This window comes from Linepithema humile, chromosome 2 (genome assembly GCF_040581485.1).
Source record: "Linepithema humile isolate Giens D197 chromosome 2, Lhum_UNIL_v1.0, whole genome shotgun sequence".
NCBI lineage: Eukaryota > Metazoa > Arthropoda > Insecta > Hymenoptera > Formicidae > Linepithema > Linepithema humile.
Genome location: NC_090129.1, coordinates 10,985,858 through 11,010,741, shown reverse-complemented (window position 1 = coordinate 11,010,741; position 24,884 = coordinate 10,985,858). Strand labels below are relative to the sequence as shown.

At 39.7% G+C, this 24,884-nt stretch overlaps 3 protein-coding genes across 4 annotated transcripts in view; 1 reads left to right on the top strand and 2 right to left on the bottom strand.

Annotated features, from left to right (window-relative positions):
• Positions 1-13,630, bottom strand: part of eIF5B (eukaryotic translation initiation factor 5B) — a 35,960-nt gene extending 22,330 nt beyond the window's left edge. The window contains exons 1-11 of the mRNA XM_012362477.2: positions 13,294-13,630; positions 11,569-11,945; positions 11,278-11,476; positions 10,873-11,205; positions 10,575-10,781; positions 10,032-10,474; positions 9,727-9,944; positions 9,409-9,611; positions 9,061-9,326; positions 8,720-8,801; positions 8,422-8,603 (exon numbers count right to left, since the gene is read on the bottom strand). Of these exons, the coding sequence (XP_012217900.1) occupies positions 8,422-8,603; positions 8,720-8,801; positions 9,061-9,326; positions 9,409-9,611; positions 9,727-9,944; positions 10,032-10,474; positions 10,575-10,781; positions 10,873-11,205; positions 11,278-11,476; positions 11,569-11,945; positions 13,294-13,327 (2,544 nt within the window). The 5' untranslated portion in view covers positions 13,328-13,630. The remainder of the gene's footprint in view (positions 1-8,421; positions 8,604-8,719; positions 8,802-9,060; positions 9,327-9,408; positions 9,612-9,726; positions 9,945-10,031; positions 10,475-10,574; positions 10,782-10,872; positions 11,206-11,277; positions 11,477-11,568; positions 11,946-13,293) is intronic.
• Positions 13,631-13,876: 246 nt separating this feature from the next.
• LOC105669479 (leucine-rich repeat-containing protein 40-like) lies at positions 13,877-18,435 on the bottom strand. 2 transcript variants are annotated; one of them, XM_012362468.2, is made up of 10 exons: positions 18,299-18,435; positions 16,697-16,890; positions 16,412-16,615; positions 15,840-15,963; positions 15,576-15,745; positions 15,332-15,474; positions 15,045-15,245; positions 14,551-14,883; positions 14,237-14,422; positions 13,877-14,142 (listed from the first exon to the last, which is right to left on the bottom strand). In XM_012362468.2, exons 1-10 carry the CDS (start codon positions 18,423-18,425, stop codon positions 14,037-14,039), a joined length of 1,788 nt encoding a protein of 595 aa, XP_012217891.1. In that variant the 5' UTR covers positions 18,426-18,435; the 3' UTR covers positions 13,877-14,036. The 2 variants fall into 2 exon arrangements, with proteins under 2 accessions (XP_012217891.1, XP_067205453.1); XM_067349352.1 differs by lacking the exon at positions 18,299-18,435 and adding an exon at positions 17,871-18,246.
• A 544-nt stretch (positions 18,436-18,979) lies between these two features.
• Positions 18,980-24,322, top strand: Wdr82 (WD repeat domain 82). Its single transcript, XM_012362469.2, has one exon. The coding sequence runs from the start codon at positions 18,980-18,982 to the stop codon at positions 19,925-19,927; it is 948 nt and encodes a 315-aa protein (XP_012217892.1). The 3' UTR covers positions 19,928-24,322.
• Positions 24,323-24,884: the final 562 nt, after the last annotated feature.

Below are 24,884 nucleotides of genomic sequence, written 5' to 3'. Positions count from 1 at the left end.
CGTCAAACAAACAGCATTTCAAATCGTAAAATTATCTTTAACGTGAAATCGTTAAAAATAAAAATTAATTATTTCGCCGCAATAAAGAAAGAGAAAGATAGATGTTATTTGAACGTACGTAGAAATTAATAATTAATATTCCGCAAAAGTATAAAATTATTATAATAAGTAAATCAATTCCACGTAATAATTCCGATGGCGCGTCGAGATCTCTACTCGGTTTTAAATAAATCGATGTATCCGTACGTTGCTGATAAGCGTTCGCGAGAGAGTGCGAACAATGCGTTTCGCAATCCGCTTAAACTAGTTACGGGGACGGAGTCTCGGGAATCATTTGCCGCCGAAACACCACGGATCCCGAGGGTCTCCGTGTGTACGCGGCCGCGTGTGTAGGACTAGGCAAAAATAACCAGTGACGCATACATGCGCCGCCCAGTTCGGCCGGACGATGCAACGAGACGGGAGGACACGAGACGGGGCGACACAACACGTTGAAATAAACGCGACGATGCGCTCACAAACAAGCCGCGTTTCGCTGCCTTACCGAGAAAAGCTGCTTCATAGTCGAGAAACATTGTCGATCTGCCGTAGTCGGAATTAAAGCCGACCGGCGCGACCGGCAGAACGAGCGTATCGTCGTAACATTGTGGAATATACCAGGTGTCCTGAATATCTGTATCTTGAAAAAGATATCTTCGGAAATAAATCCGTTGAAAGACGAAGAATCTTGCAAAATAGAATCGCTAAACGCGGCAAAGTTATGCCAATTGCAATTAATTATTGCATAAAGAAAATACACATTTTTTTAGTTCCTTCTTTGATTCTAACCTCAAATAATTACTACTGCTATTTTTATTGCTGTAAAGATAGCAGAATTAATCCAGAGTTAATGTACTTTTAATCTTAGTAATGAAATTAATATATATATTATGGATATTACATTTTCAATAGCAAACTTAATTTTACAGCCTGAATTGTAACGTTTTTCACGTTAGAAATAAGCTGTCGTCTAATCTTGAGTAAACACTCTTGCCGAACAGATATAAAGAGGCGATTAATTAAGAGCACGTACAAGCTTATTTCCGATAACTGCCGGATTATACTGCAACACATATTACGCTCCGGCTCGATCGCCAACCATAAGACGAGTGATCCTTGCTATGATTACACTCGCGCGTCCGTTTTCCGGTTGCGAAACGGATATCAGTTATCCGTCGATGCGCGGTCAATGTCTACAGCACACGATACTCGATATACGGGGATTAATTGCCGCGTTAAGAATCGCAATCGAGTTAAACACACCATAAGTATAGTATAACTTTCAGATTTTATCTCGCACCGCCCCTCCTGCTCTTTATCGTTCGTTAGTCTCCGACGCTTGTACGTAAACAAGATCATTATAAACTCTTTGTGCATTAAAATACGCCAAACGCTTACACGCTGTAACAAACGTATTGAGATATTAACAATCTCGAAAAATTAAACATATTAAAACCCGTAAATTGTCATACGAGCTTTGCGGAATATTTTTCTCTCCGAAAAAGAGTGTAAATTCTCATCTTCTTCGCGCCTTCATAAATAACAAAACTATGATAAAGCTGATTAATATTTTAAAACGCCTAAGGACTTTATAATGATCCCGCACTTGAAACGCGCGTCCATCTCTCTCTCCCCTCCCCCCCCCCTCCTCCCTTCCACACGCACACACACACCTCTCGCGCGCGCCCTCGAACCGCATCCTCCGCGATTGTAACGATAATTACTCTCGCAGGTATACAGACCGTGCAAATGGTAACTCCTATTTACGGGCCAATTCTCGAGCCGGTATAACCAGGCGGCTGATAGGGCGGGCGATCGAGGGGGAATGGAGTAGAGACAAACGAACGAATGGACGTGCGGACGAGTGGAAGATGATACGTTCCCGAGAACTTTCTGAGATAAGCGTGTTTAGAACTTCCGGTGCGCGTCGCATTCCATTCCTCCGTCGGATACGCCGTCAATTCGTCGGCTCTACTTATCGCGCATTGCGAAAAATACGGATGCCGTGCTAAACATTGAGGTTAAAAAATAAAGCGACGAAGAATCTGTACGCCAACGACGATATCTAAATATCGGACGTGCGCGAATGATATAGTTGTTAAATCGACAGCTAAATCGTACCGCAGTGTTACTGCACAGTAATATCTGAATTTCTCTGAAATTAATTACTTTTTTTTCTACAATCGCCGCTGCGAAGAAAGTGTTTGTTCAAGAAATCGATGGGCAAGATTTCGATGGGAGACAACTTCTCGAGACAGTTCCTCTGTGTATGCGATTAAAATTCGTAGCGAGTCGTAAGTTAACGATACTACGCTCCGGAGAGACGGATGTCCTCAGACAAGAGAGAGAGAGAAAGAGAGAGGAGAGGAGAGAGAGAGAGGAGAGAGAGGAGAGAGAGAGAGAGAGAGAGAGGGGGGGAAGGAGAGATGACAGGGCGGGAGAGATGCCGCGGTGGAAAAAAAAAGTCGAGTACGGGAGAAAGAAGGAAAGAAAAGGCGACGGCGGAGAAGGAGGAGAGAGAGAGAAAGAGAAAGAGAGAGAGAGAGATCTAGTACGACGAGAAAAGGCGGACACGGCAGATGTTGCCGGCGAAAAAAACGCCGCTGGTACAAGCGGGAGGAAGTCGGGAGGAAGAGTAAGACGGCGAGGAAGCGGGGCGAAGGGGGTCCCGCGGCACGGCACGGGGGGGTGACGGAGGGGGATCGGGGAATCAGGCGGGCGAGGGGGGTGCTTCCGGCATTTAAAACCAGCCGTCGGGGCACGGATCCTCTTTAGCCTCTCGTCGTAACTGCGGCACGCTCTCTCGCCGAAGAAGGAAACGCTAATTTATTAAACTCGCCTCCCGTTCCGCTCCTCCTGCATATCCTGCCTCCGGCCCGCGCGCGATTAGCGTCGCCGAAGGACGAGCGTGTTGCGCCTCGCTCGAATTCGGCGACGTGCGTTTTTGCACCTTCGCGAATTGCCACGGTCGCGCGGAGACATCGAGAGAGATCTGTGCGTTTTGTAGCGTTGGAAGCGGCGGTCTCGACACGCATCGAAAGGATACTTTCGCTGAAGGATCCAAAAATTGCGCCGGATACAGATCTGAGAATTAATTTTGTTGGACAATCGAAAATTATTAGAGTCCGACCAAAACCACTTTTTTTAGTTTCGGCCGAAACCGAAAACGAATATTCGGTTTTTACTTAATTTTGGCCGAAACCGAAACAGAAACCGAAATTTTTGGAGGAGTTTTATAAAAAGCCATCTAATTTAAAAAAAAACCGTTGAAAAATGTGTAAAATTTATGTACTGTTTTAAAAATAAGATTTTATTAATATCTTATTAAAATATATAAAGTATTTTTCACAAATAAAACGCAATATTACAAAATAAAAAATAATATATTGTGAAGTAGAGTCCGACCGAAACCACTTTTTTTAGTTTCGGCCGAAACCGAAATTAAGCCGAAACCTTGATTTTTGGCCGAAACTGGCCGTAACCGAAACCGAAACCGAAATTTCGGTCGAACTCTAAAAACTATCAACAGAACATTCGATCGTTTCATATTGCAGGGAACAATTTTGACAAAGATCGAGTGCTCATTTGATAAATTTTTGTACGTCCAACAAAATGTTGTTTTTAGATCTGTATCTCTGGCACAATTTTTAGATCTTTCAGCAAAAATGTCCTTTCCACGTAGATCAAATGCGAGCTTATTACAGATATTGTAAATAAGTATATTATGATGGATCACTTTTGTATCTAACTTGTCTTCGTACTACATAGTTTCTTTTACTTGTTATAAAAGTAAATAATAGAAAATAAAGTTGTAAATGTTGGTCAAGCATGCCAGAATAAAGAATTATAAATTTTTGGCAAATTGCAATTGTGAAAATCTTGAGATTTGCAGCTGCCGAGAATAATAAGCCACCTTAATTATCAAAGAGGTTATAAAATTAATGATAAAATTAAACTCCACAAGCAATTCTGAATAAACTTCAATAAAATTGTAATTCGGAGTTTAATGTCAAAAGTGAAAAAAAGTGCGACAAATGATAACCTGTTTCTTATTTTCTTCGCCTCCAGAAAATTAGATTCAGAGTAGCTAAGATTAACGGGACATCCGGTGATTCTAGAATAGAATCTCTGAGCGCAACCTTGAGTTAAACCTTTGAAATCCCTATTTAATCCTTAGTTTTCTTTGATTATTTTTGCGAAAACACCGCAACACGCGGCGGAGCGTACACGGACTCGCTTACTCGCTCGCGCGTCCGCGTCCCGCATCCGCTCCCATGTCCCCGGCATATGCAGGCCGCGCTCATATGCCGCGGTTAGAAACAATGTGAGGAAACGAGCCATCTTTTCCTGCTGCACCGACGCGGCGCGGAAGAGGAGCGAGCGCCGCGCTTCCGCCCGCCCGTAACGCGGGACGGACGACGACGGCAGGTAGCTGAGGCGCTTCCGAATTCGGCCAAATGCCGGCGAAATCTCAGAAAACGATTTTGTGCACCGGAAATCCCTGACGAGGCTCTGACAAAAGTCGAAATTTCTCCCATTATATCCCGTTACTCGCGACAATTCAACAAATGCTTTCCGGAAACGCTGAAATTTGGAGTTTAAATTCTGTAGAAGAGTTTCGTTTGTGTCTCGAGCTTGCAACAAAGTATTTATTTCGCCAAATTCTTTGTACAAAAAAAATATATACATATATATCTCCAAGTCACTAAAGGGCTCTTGAGTGTAGAATTTGAAAAACATGACAATCGATCGACGGCAGTAATCCAAGACAAACGGATTTGTCCGGATAATTCGAAGGAAAACGCACGAAAATGTGTCGTCGTCAGCGGAGCGGAAATCCTAATTACGTATTGTGTAATTTGTTAGACAAGAACGATAGGTATCGTGGCGCGGTTATGAAAATGCATTAGTCTCGTTTCGAGGGAACCTGCTTCTTAATGCATAACTGGCGTGTAAGAAACTGCTGTCGTGCCGAGCGTTCAGAAACAATGCGAGGAAGCGAACCATTTTTTCCTGTTGTGCTCGCGTTGAAACGGAGCCGAGAACGCGGACTCCGTCCGCTCGTGACGGCGCGGCTTCGCTCCGCACCGCTCCGCTCGCAGTTCTGCTCCGGCTGAATATGCGCTTTTAAGAAAACGCGCTGAATAAACTTACAATCAGAACATACAGGATGGCACAGAAAGACGTAACTCGACGTAATTCAAATGTCGATGTCGAAAAAATTCTTTTTCAATAATTAACATACGTAATAATTTACAGTAAGAATATAATTAAATATCTTTGGATACAATTTTTGAAGTCCAGCCAAAAGAGAAAACTTGCTGAGAAAAAATATTCAGTGAGAGCGATTTATTTACCAAAATTTCGCCATTAATTTCGAAAGTGCCAATTAATACTAATTCTGCGCGTAATTGTAATTATTTATAATAATCGACGCATTAAGAATATCACGCGGTATCGCGCGATTTCGAAAACAACATTGATAACATTCGTTTCCACGATCATTCTGCAAATCTTGAAATCTTGTTGCGCGACTGCACGCGCCGATAATTTACATATTAATCGGCGCGACGATACTCGCGGTTTTTACGCAGTTGCGAAAACTGATATCGACGCGACACTCGCATCGCCGCAGATGTGCCGGCAACACCTGTTACATAACCGGTCGCTGTGTAACGATTTCGGTAATAAGAAAACGCCGACGGCACGTCTGGGCGCGCGAAAGTTCGGCGGCGGCTCGATTTTCGATTGTTATTATAAGCTGCGTGCGATCTACCTGTTTTCTCGCAGGCGCAGCACCTTATAAGCAGGTAATCGTCAATCAACGCGCGCTGCGAGTTCCGAGAAGAGCGTAGCGCGCGTCCCGATTAAAGCTATATATGCTGATCCCGTTCGCCTAAACGGGACGAGAGGACAGGAAGACGCACCCGATGAGAATCATTAATTCAACAGCGCTATTGTGCACCGATCGCCGGCATCGCGTCGCTTAATTACGCGAATGCGCGCCGATACGTGCCCGTAATAACAGCCCGTCGTCATTTACGTTTCGAACGGCGCCTTGAAAAACATCTTCATGGCCACCGAGAATTCTTGACCTAAAGACACTTTACATTCTCTCTTTTACATTAATCTTTGTGCTCATCAAATTTATATCTTGTTGTCGCGGCGGTGCCGCAGTAGATTTCCTATGAAACATTTCCGTTTCGTATGTTCAATTGAGGTTACAATACGAAATATCGTGCGCGGTGTGTTCCGTGACGGATACATCATCAAATAATTCAAATCTTGTCGTGAAATTCAGGCTATTTAAAGTCCAACAAACGTGGACAGAGTTTTTCACAAATAATGACCCGATTAATTTGAACGCAGAAGCGATCCACGACTTAATCGCCGTGGAGAGTGTGAAATAAATAATATGCTACCAATTTCGATACGCCTGGTTTACAATTGTAAATAATTATAAAGCTCTTGAACAAACAGAGCAGGATATTTCTTGCAACTTTAGAAGTATCAGACATTTTTCAGCTCCGCTGCAACCTCGCGGATTGCGTTCGCTATTTCTCGCATTTCTTGCGTCCGTCCTGAAACTGCTACGATTTCTGAATCGTCCGTCTGTCCGTCCGCCCGTCCGTCCGTCCGTCCGTCCGTCCGTCCGTCCATCCGTCGATCCATCCGTCCGTCCACCCACGGTGCTTGTGCGCCGAGTGTGGGCAGTTTCCTGTACGTTGATCACGTATTCTTTTTTTCCAGCCTACACACGTCCGCGGATGCGCTCGCGTTCGCCTCCACGTTGGCAGAAGCGAGACGAGAGAGAGAGAGAGAGAGAGAGAGAGAGAGAGAGAGAGAGAGAGAGAGAGAGAGAAAGAGAGAGGAGACACATCGCATGTATCGCATGAGTTTAGCCCGCCAACCCTCTTCTCTCCTCCTCTCTCCTCTCCACCCTCCTCCCTCGCGACCGGCCTCACCGTGATACTTGGACTCTCCTCCCCCCCCCGTCCCACCCTCGCCTCCTTTCGCGCCGTGGAAACGTGTCTCTGTGTTTCACGTGAGGAAGTGGCGAGGGAAGGAGGGCGACGGGGAAAGCGGGGGGGAAGTAGGCGATCGTGCGTGCGTGGTCTCGCGTGTGCGTGCGATAAGGCTGACGTCATGGGGGCCACGTGACCGCTGCGACGCGGTGGGGGGGGAGCCCATTCATAACCCGAGCAAGGACAGGCTTAAGGCCGTTTCGGACGGTGTGTTACCTCCGAGCCGAAGATGACTGGAAGTTTTCGCTGGGCGCCCGCTCTCCGCGCGGGGTGTCGCGCGAAAAATAAGATAAAAAAGGAAAAGGAAAAAAAAAAAAAAAAAAAAAGAAAAAGATCACCCTCGAACGAACGTTGTGCGCGACGATGCGCGGGCCTCGACACCGGAACGGGGAAACGTATATAACACGCGGACTCCGGCGAAATCGTCTCTCTGCTACTACGCGATCGTGTAGCGTAGCGTAGCTGGAGCTTATTGTGAATGATATCTCGGTTCCCGAGATAGTGCAACATTTTTGCCATACCTCGCGATGCTCTTATGTAAATATACAAGTCCGTCCGATAAGGACAAACAGACGCGCGCTTGCGATTACCGCGAATCGGACGACTACGGCTTTCTCGTAAATAATATATATATACCCCTACTTGTGTAGCCCCGCGTTAATCTAACGCCTAGCCTCTGTAAGCAGCGTTGCGAGCATTTAAACGCAAATCAAATTATCGCCGCGTTATCGAAAATTGTAGTAAAAAAAATATTCACGTTTGTGTATAATTGTTACACACGAATGAGTAACGCGCTGCGATATTACGAATAAGAGCTCTCCGGCCGTGCGTTTTACTTGGTCAGAAATATATCAGTCGGATGCTAGAATGTTTGCAATAAAAAAAATTTCAGAATCAAGCTGAAGAACGCGTGCAAATTGTTCGATGCATGGCGTATAAGACACCCTGTAGAAGATTGTGAGGCGTGCCCATGGTTGGACAGCGTGGCTGATAGCACGATGGATCACAAGTACAAGCACCGTGTGCGACCAATGAGCCGTATCCTGCTAAACTGTTAAGAAGGAAGTGGTTCGTTGCTGCTGCCGTTGCTGCTGTTCTCTCTCCATCTGTCTATCTATCTAGCTACTGATCTATCTGTCTGTCCATCTCTCTGTTCCTAATCCCTAATCCACACGCTTTGTGATGCATATTTATTTTATTTATTTATACGTCTCTTGAAGCTTGTTTTTTTTTTTTTTTTTTTTTTGCCAAGTTTGACGTCACGTCACACGATACGATGTGTGTAATTAGATCTGGCTAGTTTCTGTTACAATACTAGCGCCGCGATAACGCGTTAAAGTGCAAAATAGATACTCACCGGTATTTTGCTGGTTTTCAGAAAATCCAATAACGCTTCGAGGGCTCCCAAAGTTGACGCCTGAACGTAAACTCCTCGTTCCGCCAGGCGTATGTTTCCAAGAGCGCTCGACAATTCCTTCGCTATTTCTTCCTTGATGACCTCCACTTCATCTGGTTTCTGTGCAACTTGCATATTCAATCCTGTACATAAATATTAACTTCAGTTCACTTCTTAAAATATAAAAACAGGTGAATGTATTTTGTACATTGCGAGACTGTGAGAAAGCAATTTTATTCCAAAAGTAACGGCTACGCACCGGCAATGGCTTTTTCCAAATCTTTTGCGGCAATTTTTACTCCTTGAGCGGCCTTAACTTCACGATGCTCAATATATGCGTTCTGAAAGGAAAAATATAGAGAGATACAGATAAGTATTTTTAACATAATTATGCATTCATCTATGTATTAACACTCACATCACATTTAAAATTTTCAATTTCGTGTCGCTCATATTTTATTTTCTCTCATTCAACTTCTCCTTTTTTTTTAACGAAGGGCATATATGACAAAATAAGTATTATATCTCAAGGAAACGGAATAAGTAAGCAATAATGTAGCTGCAATGGCGTGTCGCAAAAGTGTAACTTTGAAAGATTACCTTAACTCTTAATTCCTTTAACGGTTGCGGCATAAGAAGCGAGCGAATTTGCGTTACAATAGGCCCGTCCGTGCCAGCTATAATGACTGTATCGCCTTCTCTTAATATTCCATTGACTAGAATACAGTCTATCGTGGTACCGAGCCCAGGCAGTGCTTTGACTTCCAACACGGTAGCCTGAAGCTCCTCACTGTACATCAATCTTTTAGCCAAAGGTCCCTGACAGGCGTCAACTATTAAAGCCAACAGGTTGCCCATACCTTCGCCTGTATATATTGCGATAAGGTGTCAAAATGGTTCAGGTACTCTCGGATGTATCTTATCTCAAAGTTATCCCGTAATAGTTACCGGTAATAGCGCTTGTAGGAACTAATGACACGTAATTCCTAGGATCCGGATTCTCGTAATACACTGCTGCGTTCAGACTCTGTTCAGCAAACTGTACAATAATATCCTTCGATCGCCTTTCAAATTCTCGCTGAGTATTAGGTGCTTGATTCTTCACTATGTCTTGAACGTCCTTACGATTCATAGTCTGCCAGTCGTATAACCTACGACAATCAACTTATCGTAACTTTATAACACCAAAATGCGTCGTGTAAATTTTGTGTGAACTGTGCAGTTGCAAAATATCTTGGACTTGTCGATTATTCAGTACAAAATTACCTGTCGATTTTGTTGAGAGCAACGACAAACGGACATTTCTTTGCTTTTAATAAATTGATACTTTCTATAGTTTGCGGCTCCAATCCGTGCATAATATCTACAACTAAAATTGCTATATCACAAAGAGAAGACCCTCTGCTCCTGAGATTACTAAATGACTCGTGGCCAGGCGTGTCTATGATCAAGAGACCGGGAATTTTAAATTTCTTGTCAGCGAACTAAAAACAAAAAGCAAAGATGTAATGCATTTGGGATTGATTGGGATCGATACTTCAATGCTTCCAATGTTTCTCATCTTAACTTACGCCTTTTACATGTTTCGTTGACTCCTGAATAGCTTCAATCGGTACATTCGTAGCACCGATTTGTTGAGTTATACCACCGGCTTCCCCGTCTTGCACATTCGTTCTCCTGAGTTTGTCCAGAATCTTGGTCTTGCCGGTATCTACGTGACCCAAGACGCAAACTACAGCTGCTCTCAAGTTGTCCAAAGACTTCTTCTTCTCAGCTTCTATGCGACGATTCTGAATCCGTTCTCTCGCACGTTCCTTCTTACGTGCAGCGTCTGGTATTTTATCCTCCACCTCCTCGCTACCTTCGTCGCTCTCGTCCTCGAACTCAGGTTCACTCTCGCTCTCGCTTTCCGTTTCACTTTCGGAAGACTCCTTCTTTTCCAATTCAGTCATACTCGATACTTGAACAGGTTCTTTCGCTTTTTCAGATATTTTGGGAACGTCGTCTGATTTATCTGAAATTGTTTCAAATTCCATTTTAATTTATCATCATACAATGTAATCTAGAATGAATCGTACAATTCCATGAGCTATATATATCCTGTAAAACAATACCCTCTTCTTCCTGTTCATCTTCGGTAGAGTCGGCGTCCCACGAATCCTTGACGTCATCTTCCTCTTTCTTCTCCTTTTCCTCCTCTGGTTTATCCACAATTTCTACTTGTACTTGAGCCGCAGGTGTTTCATTGTCCTCAATCTTTTCTTCCTCTTTTTTCTCTACACTAACTTGCTGCTTCATTTTGTTCGGCTTAATTCGTGTCCCTAAAATAATTCAAACAATTAATGTAATGATTTGTGTATAATTGTGTACAATAAATTTCGTTCACTTTTTATCGCAGATTTTAAGACACACCTGGTCTAGGTTTTTTCTCTCCTACATCCGGCAACTCAAGACCCTGAGCTTTGAGCGCTTCAAGCATCGCTTGCGCTCTGGCTCTATCCTGTTTCTGTTTCGTAGTTAGGAATTTTCCTTCCGCTTTCAATCTCTCTTTTCGTTGTTTCTCCTTTAGCTTCTTTTTTTCCTTGCGCTCTTGCTCAAGTCGCAATTGTTCCAATCTTGCCTGCTCTCGTATTTCTTCTTGTTTCATTCTTTCCTCTTCTTCACGTTTTAATCTCTCCTCCTCTTCCTTTAATTTCCTTAAAGTCTCCTGCATAGCAGCAAGAGTTTTCTTCCCAGGACCTTTACCTTTATTATAAAATCCTTTTATGTTAGAGAAAAAATTAATCAAGCAATGTATAAATTAGTAAATAAGATTACCTTTCTCCTTTGTTTCTTCCTTAGCACCTTTTTTCTTTTTCTTCTTCGAACCATCCTCAGCTTCGACAGCATCACCGTCAATTTCTACACTACCCTGTTTCTTTTCAGATGTAACTTTATCATTTTTTTTCTCATCAGGAACTGCAGTTTCGGTTGCTTCGTCAATCTCTCCTTTTTTATTAGTTTCCTTAGCAGCTTCCTGTTGTGATAATAGATAAATAATTGATTTTAATAGAAAGTATTATTAATAAAAACAAATTATATAGTGAATAAATTATAATGTTTTCTTACCGCTTTCTTCTGAGCTAATTTCTTCTGTTTTTCTCTCTCCTTCTTCTCTTTTTTCTTTTGTGCCGCTGTTTTTACAGTACTAACTTCAACTTCAACTTCAACTTCAACATCCATATCATTATCATTTGATTCTGGTACTACTTTATTATTGTCTATAGTTTCATCTTTAATGTCATTCTTTTCAACCTTTTCCTTCTTCTTATCCTTCTTTCCTTTTTTCTTTTTATCTTCGTCATCAATATTTTCGTTATTTTGTGATTCAGATTTATTTTCAATTTTGTTCTCTTTAACTGATTTTTCTCCGGAATATTCCAATGCCAATTCTGCCAATACTTGTTCAATGTCCTCGTCCTCGCTATCATTGCGCTTTCTCCTACCTATTACACAAACATGACTTTTACATAGAGAGTTAGTAGACAAATTACATAGTCAAACTTATTATGTAACATATGCAAATCGATACCTTCAAAAATTCATAATCTCATATCTCAAATATTTGATCAATTTTATTTTCTCTGTTATTATAATAATATTTTTACTTATTTATGTATGATTTTTTTTTAAATAATTCCAAAAACTTATTCATTAACAACTTAAAATCATTTTAAATTTGACAAATTAATCGGACTGTTTTTAATGTCTCCTATAAAATTTAAATTTTTCACTTAAGAGGTTTTGGATTTAAGGTATCGAAATGTGATAATAAAATGATAATAAGATGATAATAAGATATCAAATGTGATAATAGATGACAACCTCAAAAAATTATTTAACTTATTTCTGTTGACAGAAAAAAGAACCTTTAATTTAATAAAACTTGCATATAACAAAATAAAAGAAAATAAAATAAATAATTATTCAAAATAACATTAAAATATTGCTGATTGAAGAAATAAAATTAATAAATATTTAAAGATACAAAGTGTCCCATAAAAATCAATTATATTAGTAACCAATCAAATAATACTTATAATCTATTAATAAATTTGTCAAATAATATAATACACAAAATAATACACACATACATAATACATAAACAATAAACATTTAGTAGAACTTCTCATTTTTAACGATACTGTCTAAAGATTCTGACACAAAAAAATTAAAAAATTTCAAGATATCAGAATAAATAATGGATTGATTGAGAAGTTTACTATTATGACAAAACATAGCTATTACAGTAATCAAATATATTTTACAAAACTAGGCTAATACAATATTCACATGTTACAAACTTTCACTTTATAAAAAATGGACAACTTTCACTTTCAATATATGTAATCGATAAATTAACTCACATTGAAGAAATTTCAATAAACTTGTAAAAATTCTTTAATATTTTCATGTGTTATTTAAGACCACAATGTTATCTAATATCGGACAATATATATTAGAATGAGTCAACGTACAACCACTATTGCGAAATTTGTTACAATTTTTCTGCTGTCAAAAATCGGGCATGTATGGTATGGCAGAGATACGAGCATATCAAATATCTTAATCGTTACGTGCGATGCCGAAAAGATTACTGGCTCGTCGACGACGTCTAACTTCTACGTAATACGAACATGTTGATCGCGATTAGGTTAAGTCAAGAGGTTAGCAGACGACATTTGCAACGTCGAAGCAGCGTACATATGTTAATTCGACACACGTCAATTCGACGATGTTTTTCGCCAGACAAATTCGGCATTCCACGACAGTCACGTCAGGCATTCGACTTACCCTTTTTGCCCTTTTTCGGCTGAGATTCCTGCATCTTGACCTGTTACGGTGTACAACTAAACCGGACACGTTCAGCTTTTTTTCCGATTCTTTTGCCTCACGTTTCGACAGATTAGCTCAGCAATTTGATCAGCTTGATAAAAACGCGCCCGCTGGTTCTCGTACGAGGAACGGCGTGATAATCTCACGCTGCAAACAAATCATGCAGAATCCGAAACGCGTGCTAAAATTTTTCAAGCGTGCTCACGATGTAGAGGTAGACAAGTATGGACACCAGGCTGTTTTACGCGCTGACCAGTGCTGAGCTCTTGCGCGTACACATGCGCGAACTCCGGCAATAATTTCCACGCTGGACAACAGAGGGCATTGCACTCGGCATTGCCAATCTCAAAAATGTCATTATTTTCCAGCAGTACATCTAGTTATTTTTGTACTTAGTCGTAAAAAGGTTGTAACACTTGGTTCTTTTTTATTTCTTTTTTTTATGAGTTTAAGAACGCGCCAAAATCACATGGTTTTTTGCAGCTGATTTTGCTTGTGATTGCACTGATTTGAGGAAATTTTATAAAAAGAACAGAAAAGGTGAGATTATACTTTTATAATCTGTTAAATAAACTTTAAATGTATATACACGTGCAATTTTTTTACAAACACACAAGTACTTGTATATAATTGAAAATCGACATTTTGTGGAATAAATATAAATCAACTTTTTTTCATATTTTATTTTCCTTTTCAATTTATCATCGAGGTATTAAATTACGCAGGTAGCTTAGTACTTCCTCTGTATCTTTCATTAGAATTGCTTGTCTAGGATATTTGAAACAGTTTCCTAATAATGATAGATTTCTGAAAAAAATATATAGTATAATATTTTTACTATAAAAATGTTATGTAACTGATGTATGACATATGTATTCAATATATCAGATATTTGTATTACCTTAGATTCTTTAAATTACCAAGTTCAGGTGGAACGTGAGCAATGTTATTATTTGTCAGATCTAAAATTGCTAACTTTCTTAATTTTTCTAAAGAAGATACATCTATCTTCTCAATTAGATTATCATTGGCAATTAAGCTTTCCAAAGATACAACGTTGTAAATGGCTTCAGGTAGTTCAACAAATCTATAGAAAATTTCATAATGAGAGATATATGATGAAACAGTTTACATACATTGATAAATTAATTTTTTAATGCAAATTTTTTAAGAAAGCATGAAAACTTTGTAAATCAATATTGTATTTTCTCGTACCTGTTGAATGAAAGATCAATATATCGCAAATATTGCAGACAACTGATGCTTGATGGTAGAGATTGCAAATAATTTTTACTTATATCTAAAGCCTGCAAATGTTTATACTTTTCGCCAATCCACTCTGGCAATAGTGTTAGATGATTTGAAATTAATTTTACATCCGTCACTGTAACGATAGCTGACATTTTTTCAGGCAACTCTGATAATTTGTTTCTACTCAAATCAATAGTTTCGACGGATGCTTCCACTGCATTCTCTAAAACTTCGTCTGGTAATTCTAAAAGATTTTGCCCAGCTAAACTCAGCAGTTTTGTACTTTTCATCATATATCTGTATTTTTACAAATTATATACATTAGACTTGGTTTTAAATAAATAAATATAAAATTAATCGACTCCTGTACTTTGCAAAATATTCTTTTTTGTTTTTTAATGCAACAGATGTATTCTATATAACTGATTGTATCAATTGATAAATTAATATTTACATACTTGTCAGGATAGGTGCTAATGCTGGCACTCGATTGTAGCAATTCCCTAGTATTTACATTTGTACTATCCGTAATCTGTCGTATGTGCGTCAGAATGCGTGGCGTGCCACATCGTATTATATCGCCCCTCACGTTTTTTATATTATTTCCCTTTATTACGAACTGTTTTAAATTCGGCAATATTCCGATGCAAAAAGGTATTCTGTAAAAGTAATTGATTACAATCAATACACTTTATAAATTTTGTGGTCAAGTGAAATAATCGTATAAAGAGAAGCTGTGTCATACAGAGATATATTGTTATGCGACAAATCAAAAACTTCCAAATTGATTAGTTTCATTATCTCTTCGGGTATCATTTCAATTTTGTTATATGCCAATGTGAGTTTTTTTAAAAGTGTTGCTCCTTCTAAGCATTCTGGCTCAATCTCCTACAAGAAAAAGAATAATTTTAATAAAATCAGCATTATGTGCGTGGAAAATTAAATTTTAATATTGATTTTCTCAAGTATAAATGTATGTTAACACATACAAGAATGTTATTGTTATCCAAATGCAATACTCTTAGAGCTGAACAACCTGATACGTCTGGAAAATTCTTCAAATTGTTAGACTGGAGCATAATTTTTTCTATTTTTCGCAATTCACCGAATGGTGGCAGTATCTCCAACTGGTTAAAGCTGACATCTAATGTTTTTAATGCTATTCATAATAGAATATAATAGTTATTACTAAATAACAGCGAAACGAAAAATGTGGACTACCTATTAATCATTTTAGTGTATACGAAACTTACATCTCATACTTGTCATATCTGGTGGCAATTCTTTTATCATGTTGTGACTTAAATCCAATGTGACTAATCGCACCAAATATCCTATTCCAATAGGCAGTTCACTTAAATTATTATATGATAAATCCTAGAAAAACAGATAAATACAAATTATTTGGTTAAAATGTAATGCAATCCATATGTGCTAGAAATTATAAAAATGGACTAAATTTTGATGATTTTTTACTTTGAGATATTTCGACTTTACAGATCGATATAACACAAAATAAGTAATAAAATCAATTTTAAAAAATTTTTGACTTTGTCCACTTTCATAATCACTGGCACATACAAGCTGTCCCATTTTAAATGACGACCTCAAATATCTCTTGAACGATGCATTTTAAAGAAAAATGTTTCATATAAAAGTTGGAGGGTTCAAAGAGGGTCAATAAATGATCTTATTAGATTTTGGGTCCGCGGTTTTCCAACTTTTATATGAAACATTTTTCTTTAAAATGCATCGTTCAAGAGATATTTGAGGTCGTCATTTAAAATGAGACACCCTATATATTATTCATAAATTAATATTTTACCATATGAATCAACATAATTAGATTTCCAATCTCAGGTTCAAGTATACTTAAATCATTATTTTTTAGATGTAATTCGCCTAATTCCTCCAACATGTAAAGCTGAAGAGTTAAACTTTTGAGTTTGTTGTCCGATAAGTTCAATATTCTTAGTTTATTCAAAGAGCCAATCTCAGATGGTAGTTCTTCCAACAAATTGTTGTGCAACTAGAATTTGTGAGAAATAAAAGTGTCAAAAACACTATATGCACATTTCAAGTCACATTGTTTACATCAGTTTACACCTACATCTAAAGTACTTAATTCCGTTAGAAATTGAACTTTATCACTGATTGCAGTTAGATTATTGGAGCTTAGATCCAAGACTTTTAACGGCTCTTGTTCCCACCATCGCTCTTCTTTGTGCTCGTAATCAAGTTCAAAATGTAAATCATGTAATTCTTCTTTGGTTAATTCGTTTATACTCCATATTCTGTCAGGTACTGTAATGTATGTTATTTTCTACATCCTCGGGATTTTTCATATATTATACCTTCCTGCATGCTGATATGTATATATTAAATTGGATAAAAGTATTTAAATTGACTTACCTGATATTGCAAAGAAATTTATTTCTAAGTTATATCAGATATATCTGGCAGCATGATCAGTTCTATTACACGACTTTTAGCAAAATGTGCAAAGCAACTTAAAATGGATTTACATGACACCAAATATGTTTCACTTATAGATATGAACTATTCTTATGACATGTAATTTGTATGACGGATTAAATTAGTGACATAACATCAAACAAGGTAATAAAGATTAATCACCAAATAATTTCGAATTTTGACACACTTGTAACTTACAATTACATATAATTTGGAAAAAAAATAAAGAAATACAAATTGCACATAAATTAAAACCAGATTTATTTAATCTTTCCACATTCACGGGACTTACAATATCAACTAAATTATTGTTAAATAAATGTTCAACACATGAAATAAATGCCAATTTATTATACCAATTAATGAGTCATTTAAAACTAATGCTAATGCACTAATACAAATTTTTTATATTTTAATATGTCCTAAGTAATCTTATGATACAATGACGACAGAAAAACATTATGCATATCTTATATCTGTTTGCATTTTCGTTCGCAATCCATCAGCTATTGAACAGCATTGCAACAGTAAGCAATAATTAAAGAACATTCCAGAAAATAGAAGATCTGCATATTGTCCACAAGTTGATGAAATTATGTATAATAAACATGTGAATATACAAGACATATAATCATCACAAGCATGCGGCTCCAGTTGCGAGTGCACAAGCCCTCTTATGGTCTAAACAAAAAAAATATAAAACATGCCTGAAACAAATGTGCGACACATGAATAAATACATAACAATGAATAGTCTATCGATGTCGGAGATGCCACTAAAATGTGTGCGGACTGTTATTTTGCAAATACCCGTGGACAATCCTCTTGACGAGAGATTCAATTTCCCCGACTTTCTCGCAGATATAATCACGCTTTTCGACAATTCAGCGTTATCGTCATTTTTCGTACGCTGCTTGAACACCGCTAAATGATTGATTTTCTTTCTGACACCGCTCATCTCTCAATCTGTTGCAGAAAAACTCATTACAAAACTCATGCGTATTTTACCTTCACCAACTGCATACGTCACAGATGCCGTGAATAAATCAAATAAATAGGACGCCGGATATGCGATATCTTTTCACGCGAGAATCCTAAAGAAAAACAATTGCGACACATATAAACTGAAATAAATACAGATATGAACGACGCACTGCTGATTGAAAGACAAAGTTAGGCGTATACAAAAAAAAATTACCATGTGCAAGCAACGCCCTCTCGAAGAATATGTGACTAACCTTTTTGTGCTATTGTTTCGCAGGTCGACGAAATCCAGACAAATCGAACCGTGAATTGTAACCGTAGCATGTTACTCGGCGAGAAAACTTGCGAATATGGCCGAATAGTTGTATATTTTCGTCTCATGGACGTAGTGGGCGTTTTACATCCAAAGTTCACGCAAACATCCGACGCTGGGTACAAAGGACACGAAGGAAATGCTCGCCGCAATTTGCCGTCCGATCTAAACAGTGCTGAACAGTTGGCAGAATTTGTTGTACGTATGGTGCGCGGTGTACGGTAGTTTCACTGACGGCGTCCGTTTTCGAGACAGGAAGGAGTCGTCGCGAGGATACCTTTTGCGAGGCCCTCGATAAAGCGACGATTACGCGCGGCGATAAGCAGTTCTCCGCTGGCGACAATCAACGTGAGGAGGAATTCACGTCCTGAAGGACGACCACGCACTTGGCTCGCAATTGTTGCGATCTCTCGGATTCCGCAAACGCGGGTTTTTTTTCTCCCGCAAGACACAGCTTCTTGGTGGTCGCGTCTCGCGCCCGCGCCCGCGCCCGCTCTCGCATTTGCGCCTGGCCGTCGCGGCCGGCCTTCGTATCCCCTCCGGTGACAGCACCAACATAGAAATTGCGGAGTCGAGGAGGTTAAGGGGACGGCACGAGAGGGAGGACGCGCCGTCCATCACCATGAAGCTCGTCGACCACGTGGTGAGGAGCTTCAAGGTGGCCAAGGTATTCCGCGAGAACTCTGATCGAATAAACAGCATCGACTTCTCGCCCAACGGGGACACCCTGATCTCCTGCTCGGAGGACGACCAGATCGTCATATACGACTGCGAGAAGGGCACGCAGGTGCGAACGGTGAATTCCAAGAAGTACGGTGTCGACCTGATTCATTTCACTCATGCGAAGAACACGGCGATACACAGCAGCACCAAGGTCGACGACACGATCCGTTACCTCAGTCTACACGACAACAAGTATATACGATATTTCCCCGGTCACACGAAAAAGGTAGTATCGTTATGTATTAGTCCTATCGAGGACACCTTCCTCTCTGGTTCCTTAGACAAATCCTTAAGACTATGGGACTTGCGCTCGCCAAACTGTCACGGAGTCATGAATGTCTCAGGACGACCAGTGGCGGCTTACGATCCGGAAGGTTTGATCTTTGCAGCCGGGGTCAATTCCGAGAGCATCAAGCTGTACGATCTGCGTAGCTTCGACAAGGGGCCGTTTGTCACCTTTAAGCTTTCCCAGGAGAAGGAGTGCGATTGGACGGGATTGAAGTTCAGTAGGGATGGCAAGACCATCCTCATCTCTACTAACGGTAGTACGATTCGTTTAATTGACGCCTTTCATGGTACACCCTTACAGACTTTCGCCGGATACCTGAACAATAAAGGGATCGCCATAGAGGCCAGTTTTAGTCCAGATTCCCAATTCGTGTTCAGTGGATCCACAGATGGTAGGGTGCACGTATGGAACGCGGAGACCGGTTACAAAGTTTGCGTGCTGAACGGTGACCATCCAGCACCAGTGCAGTGTATCCAGTTCAATCCCAAGTACATGATGCTGGCGTCGGCGTGCACCAACATGGCCTTCTGGCTGCCCACCATCGACGAAAGCGCATAAGACTAATTTTATGCGCGGTGAGAGCGTTGTCCATAATTCGCACGAAGGGTGCGAGAAAGACGGCTGTGAGTAACAGCTGATCGGAGGAAGCAGAGGAGGTGTACAACTTGGTCGAGCAAATATATTTACATTGCATTTACATTGTGTACAAAAATGGAACAGCTGTCGTACTGGCACACCGATTCCGGAACGTATCAGAGGGATTTGCGAAGAAATTTCGAACAACTGGATCATTGCTCGTTCGCGCTTCAAGAAGAGCACCTTTTTCAACTGTGTGTCATCGTTTCGGCATAACACTACTTCTCTCCAAGACTAACGCAATACGGGAAGATTGCTGATTTCACGTCTTACAACGTTTTCACTAAACGTATTCCAATATGTCTCATATACGTAGCTTCTTCCTGTGTACCTGTGTGTAATTTAACAATGCGTGGCACAATGTAGTCTTAGCACAATTTTCAAGATAAAACTTTTTAAAGTCAATGTTACTTTTAATAGAGCATTGCTCTCATCGCAGATGTAGTCTTCACACAATTAGCATGGCAAAAATTCATTCCAAGATCTTCTCGAACACATTCGGGCAAGATGATTTGAATGCAAAATCATTTTAGAATGAATTTTTGCCATGCTAATTGTGTGAAGATTACATCTGCGATGAGAGCGATGCTCTGTTAAAAGTAACATTGACTTTAAAAAGTTTTATCTTGAAAATTCTATGCTGAAGAATCAGAAAACTTTTCAAGAAAAACAAGATGCACATTTAATCTTTTTTGTCTTGTACGATTAAATACATTGTATTTTGACGAAATTAGTTTATATAATCGATAATCCGTTTTCGGCTTATAATTTGATACAATCGTACGTTGCATCATCATTATACGTCTAACATTTCACGATTTTCTTTAAATCAGCTTTGCGTATCGTCTCAGAAGTCAGGATAAATTTAATTAAGAAATCTACGTACGTAGAAGATACGTATGCGAGCAAACTCCGAATAGTTTCGTTCAATCGATACTTCGAGAAGTAACCAATTAGCGGCGAAGACTTGTTTCATTATAATTAATTTACATGGTCGTATATTGAATGAATTCTTCAAGTTAACTAGAAAACCATTGCGTAATGAGAGATCAGGATGGAAACATTTAGCGTTGATATATGTAGGTAGTTTTAAATAACGTATCGGATAGTATTACACTTTGTTGCAGAGTCTAAAGACTTGGAATCATACGTCCTGCAACAAAGTGTAATACTATCTGATACGTTATTTAGAACCACCTACGTATATCAACGCTAAATGTTTCAGACGTATGTATCTAGTCTTAAATGTAGCGCATAAAATGTCATCATCTTTTAGAGCTCATGTAAATGCGGAATGTTTTCGAAGGATATTCGGCGTCCACACTCTCTCTTCTTCCTGTATGCGGCCATGCTTAAACCATTGTACGTAGACTGTCGGAAATGCACACACAGGCACGCAGCGAAGACGAGCCGAGAAAGCATATTTGTACATCTGTCCTGGCGTACGATAATCAAAAGCGACGAGAAGAATAGAATAATCGCTATGAAAAACAAATCAGATGCATTTTAGTATGTTTCTACCTGTAGATGTTGATCGGTGGACGGTGATCTTGATTATCCTCGTCGTGTCGTCGCTATCGAAGGTGTACCAGATATGCGTCGGTGCAAGAAAAAAAAAAAAAATAAGAGCGATCGAGCTTATTTATAACGCGTAATATAAATCTGTTTATATCTCATTGGCGCGACTCCTCGATCGGCGATAAAGGAAAAAAAAAGGTCGGACGTTTTTTACGGACCTCCGCGCGATAAAGCGTTGCGTCACTCGCGATGCGTATCCGCCGTGGACATAATGTAATTGTCGGCAAACAAACTCTCGCGTTCACCATACGTCTGTCGTAGAATCGGTATCGTTTTTAATCTACATGCGTGGAACCGGCGGGCCGGATAGGAAACATATTCGATATTTGGTAGGAAGCGCGGTTTTTCTTTTAAATTTTTATTTAATTATATCTCACGATCTTAATCCAGTACTACTTGACGTTTGTACGCGACGTGGTATCCTGCTTCCGCAAAGCGAATGAGAATGCAGAGCGGACGAATAGGCGAGTTTTGTTTGTTCAGTCACATTAAGAAAGAAAAAGAAACCGCTACACGGCCAAGCAAAAGTGTTACAAATTGTTCGAAACAAATCTGTTACGTTGAGCTATTTTGTTGGATAGACAGTTGGATATTCGGTGCCTCCATTTTTTTTAACGGAAATTTCTAACTTTCCGCATTTCCCCTTCGTTGGTGATGTCGCGATCCATTGCTCGATCTATTCGATCGCCCGCTCCTGTCTCAATTCTTTCGTGTATGTACATATGGTAGTATCCATTATTTTCTGTAGAGTTTCTAGACGTCTCCGTTGAACGTATTTTGTGCAAGAGCGTACGATTTATGATATTTTATTTGATAATGTATGTATGTGTGTATCTGCGAACGAGCGAGCGAGCGAGCGAGCGAGCGAGCGATTACGGTAGCATTCTACGCGGATGATTATATATGTTTGTATACGTATATTCGTGCGTGTCCCTTACGATGTCTATCTGTATGAACGATTTGTATGGACGAGAGCCTGCCTCCTGCGCTGTAAAATAGTATTTTTTATAACGGCGACACAGTGTGCGTAAAAACAATTACTTTGATAGGGCGTATATTTGCGAATTCGCGCGAGTTGAACTCTCGCATGACACTTTTGTGAAGAGGAAACTATTAGAAAGAGGAGCGTACAAAGGACTTCGACCCTTTAGCTGCATAGTTTCGACCAACCGAGTTTTAAGCCCTGAGTGTTCACGCTACGAGTGTTTAATAAATTCAGGATTGATTTCTCACGTGATGTTTATAAAAAGATTCGTCTTATGAGTAACTTTACCTGCCTCTATTTATAATTTTCTATATATATATAGAATATATTATGTATTTAATGTATATCAAAAAAAAAAAAAAAAGAGATGTGTATCTAAAAAGTACAAATATTTATTATGTAATTTAAAGCAAGGCATGTTTTTTGTAACGCGAACACTCGCGAGTTAATAACTAATGTACGAGTGTGCAAAGCGTTCGCATTGAAATTATAATTTCTAATTATCGGCTATTCACGTGACACGAATTGGTCCTTCGACGAATTACTTAAACGAATATTACGGCGTCAGAATAAAAAATATATCGCATCGTTATATCTTTTATCCACTTGTATGTCTTGTGTGCGGCCGCTGCGCGGCGAAAGGGTTGAAGATCAATCATCTCGAACGATCCACGTATTTAGATTAAACACAATTTGACGCACGTCATACTGCCAGCCAACCGAGCGAGTGTCCAGCCAACGGGCCCGCGCCTTCAATTCCGTTCGATTTCAAACTTTTGAAAGCCCTTAAAATCGAGCGATCGACTGTAATATTGCCACGACGACTATTACTATTGCTACTACACTAAGTGTAGAAATTAAACCGTGGATTTCAAGTTTTACTCGATCAGCGAATTGACCAGGTAGTGATCAATCGACAACCTACGACGAAGTGTAATCGTTAATCTAGCAGAAACACAAAACACTGTGTTTCCCTTCTTCGGGATAAGAGAAACGGACACGTATGGCAAATTATATATCCTGTATATATCCTGACAAGTCACGGTAATTAGAACTTGCAAGAAAAGAGAAACGAAAGTAGACGAAAGTTGCTTCGATGGCGATCGAATTCACTAATGATCGCGTCTCGCCCGAACGCGTTCTTTTGCTGCACGGGAGAAAAAAAAAAGGAAGAGTCGGCCAGGGGCGTAAGCGTTCTCTCGTTTCGTACAAGTTGCAAAAGAAGGTCGTGTCAACTAAAGAGACGTGAAGCACCTCATGTATATACACTGAAAGCCGAAAAGCTTTCAATAGTTCTTACACAGTTATGTTCGCCGAGTAAGTTCGCGATGAATCACAAGGTGATCGAGTTGAATGGATGCAGGATGTGACTCGCGTGATACATACGTTGTCGTTGTGTAAAATAGTATATCGTGTTCCATAAACGATAGCTTGCTTCGAAATCTGGCGAGTATTATGCGCCAGAGTTGTAAGTTTAGTAAAATTCCAACGTGATTACGCCCCTCCGATTACAATCGTCGATTCATACGGCCATTTAACATAGGGATTTAGAGAGCGAGTTTCATTTAAAAAAAGTATACAGGGTGTCCCGCGCTAACCGCGATGGCACACTTTTCAGATCATTTTGAAGTGCCAAAATGTTGAGACTACAATAGTTCTTAAATGAGAAGCACTTAAAGTTGATCAATCCAGTTGCTCCGAATTCGCGCGCACTCAGGTACGATAAAGAAAAAAAAAAAAAAAAAAAAAAAGAATCGATATCTGAAGACATCCTCATTATTGTATACCGTGCTTGGTCAACTCTAAACGTTTCTTATTTAAAAGCTATTGTAGCCTCGACATGTTGACATTACAAATTTTCAAAATGATTTCAGGAACGTGCTGTTACCGTGTGATGCGGGACACCCTGTATGTATCATGCAAGCGAGCAAGATTAAATCTAGCAAAGCCACCAGAAAGAGTGACAATTCGTTAATGCAACTCATCTTTTGCCGCATTCAAAAAGTATAGTACCTTGTAATAGAGAGAAAGAGAGGGAGAGAAAAAAAGGAAATGACGGATTTTGTGATTCTTTTAAGTTCCTACGTTAAGTCTTCGTACGAATTCTTTTCAATAGCCGAAGTAGACGAAACATCGAAGGCCCACGCTCGTTATTGATCTTGACTCTTGAGGAGTTTCGTCGCGCGATCGGTACCGATTGGTACAAGCTGCATGCATTTTAGAATACTAAGAACATACGACGACACAAGACGTGTTGCGCTGTAATTGGAGCGATTCCAAAATAATCCGCACAGTATAATTAATGAAACGGTGTAT

Coding starts and splice junctions, on each gene's coding strand:
- LOC105669479 (XM_067349352.1), bottom strand. CDS start 18,018: ATGAGCGGTGTCAGAAAGAAAATCAATCATTTAGCGGTGTTCAAGCAG. Junction 16,616..16,696: donor CGGAATTAAGTACTTTAGAT/GTAGGTGTAAAC, acceptor CACAAATTCTAG/TTGCACAACAATTTGTTGGA. Junction 14,884..15,044: donor ATTAGCACCTATCCTGACAA/GTATGTAAATAT, acceptor GTAAAAATACAG/ATATATGATGAAAAGTACAA.
- Wdr82 (XM_012362469.2), top strand. CDS start 18,980: ATGAAGCTCGTCGACCACGTGGTGAGGAGCTTCAAGGTGGCCAAGGTA.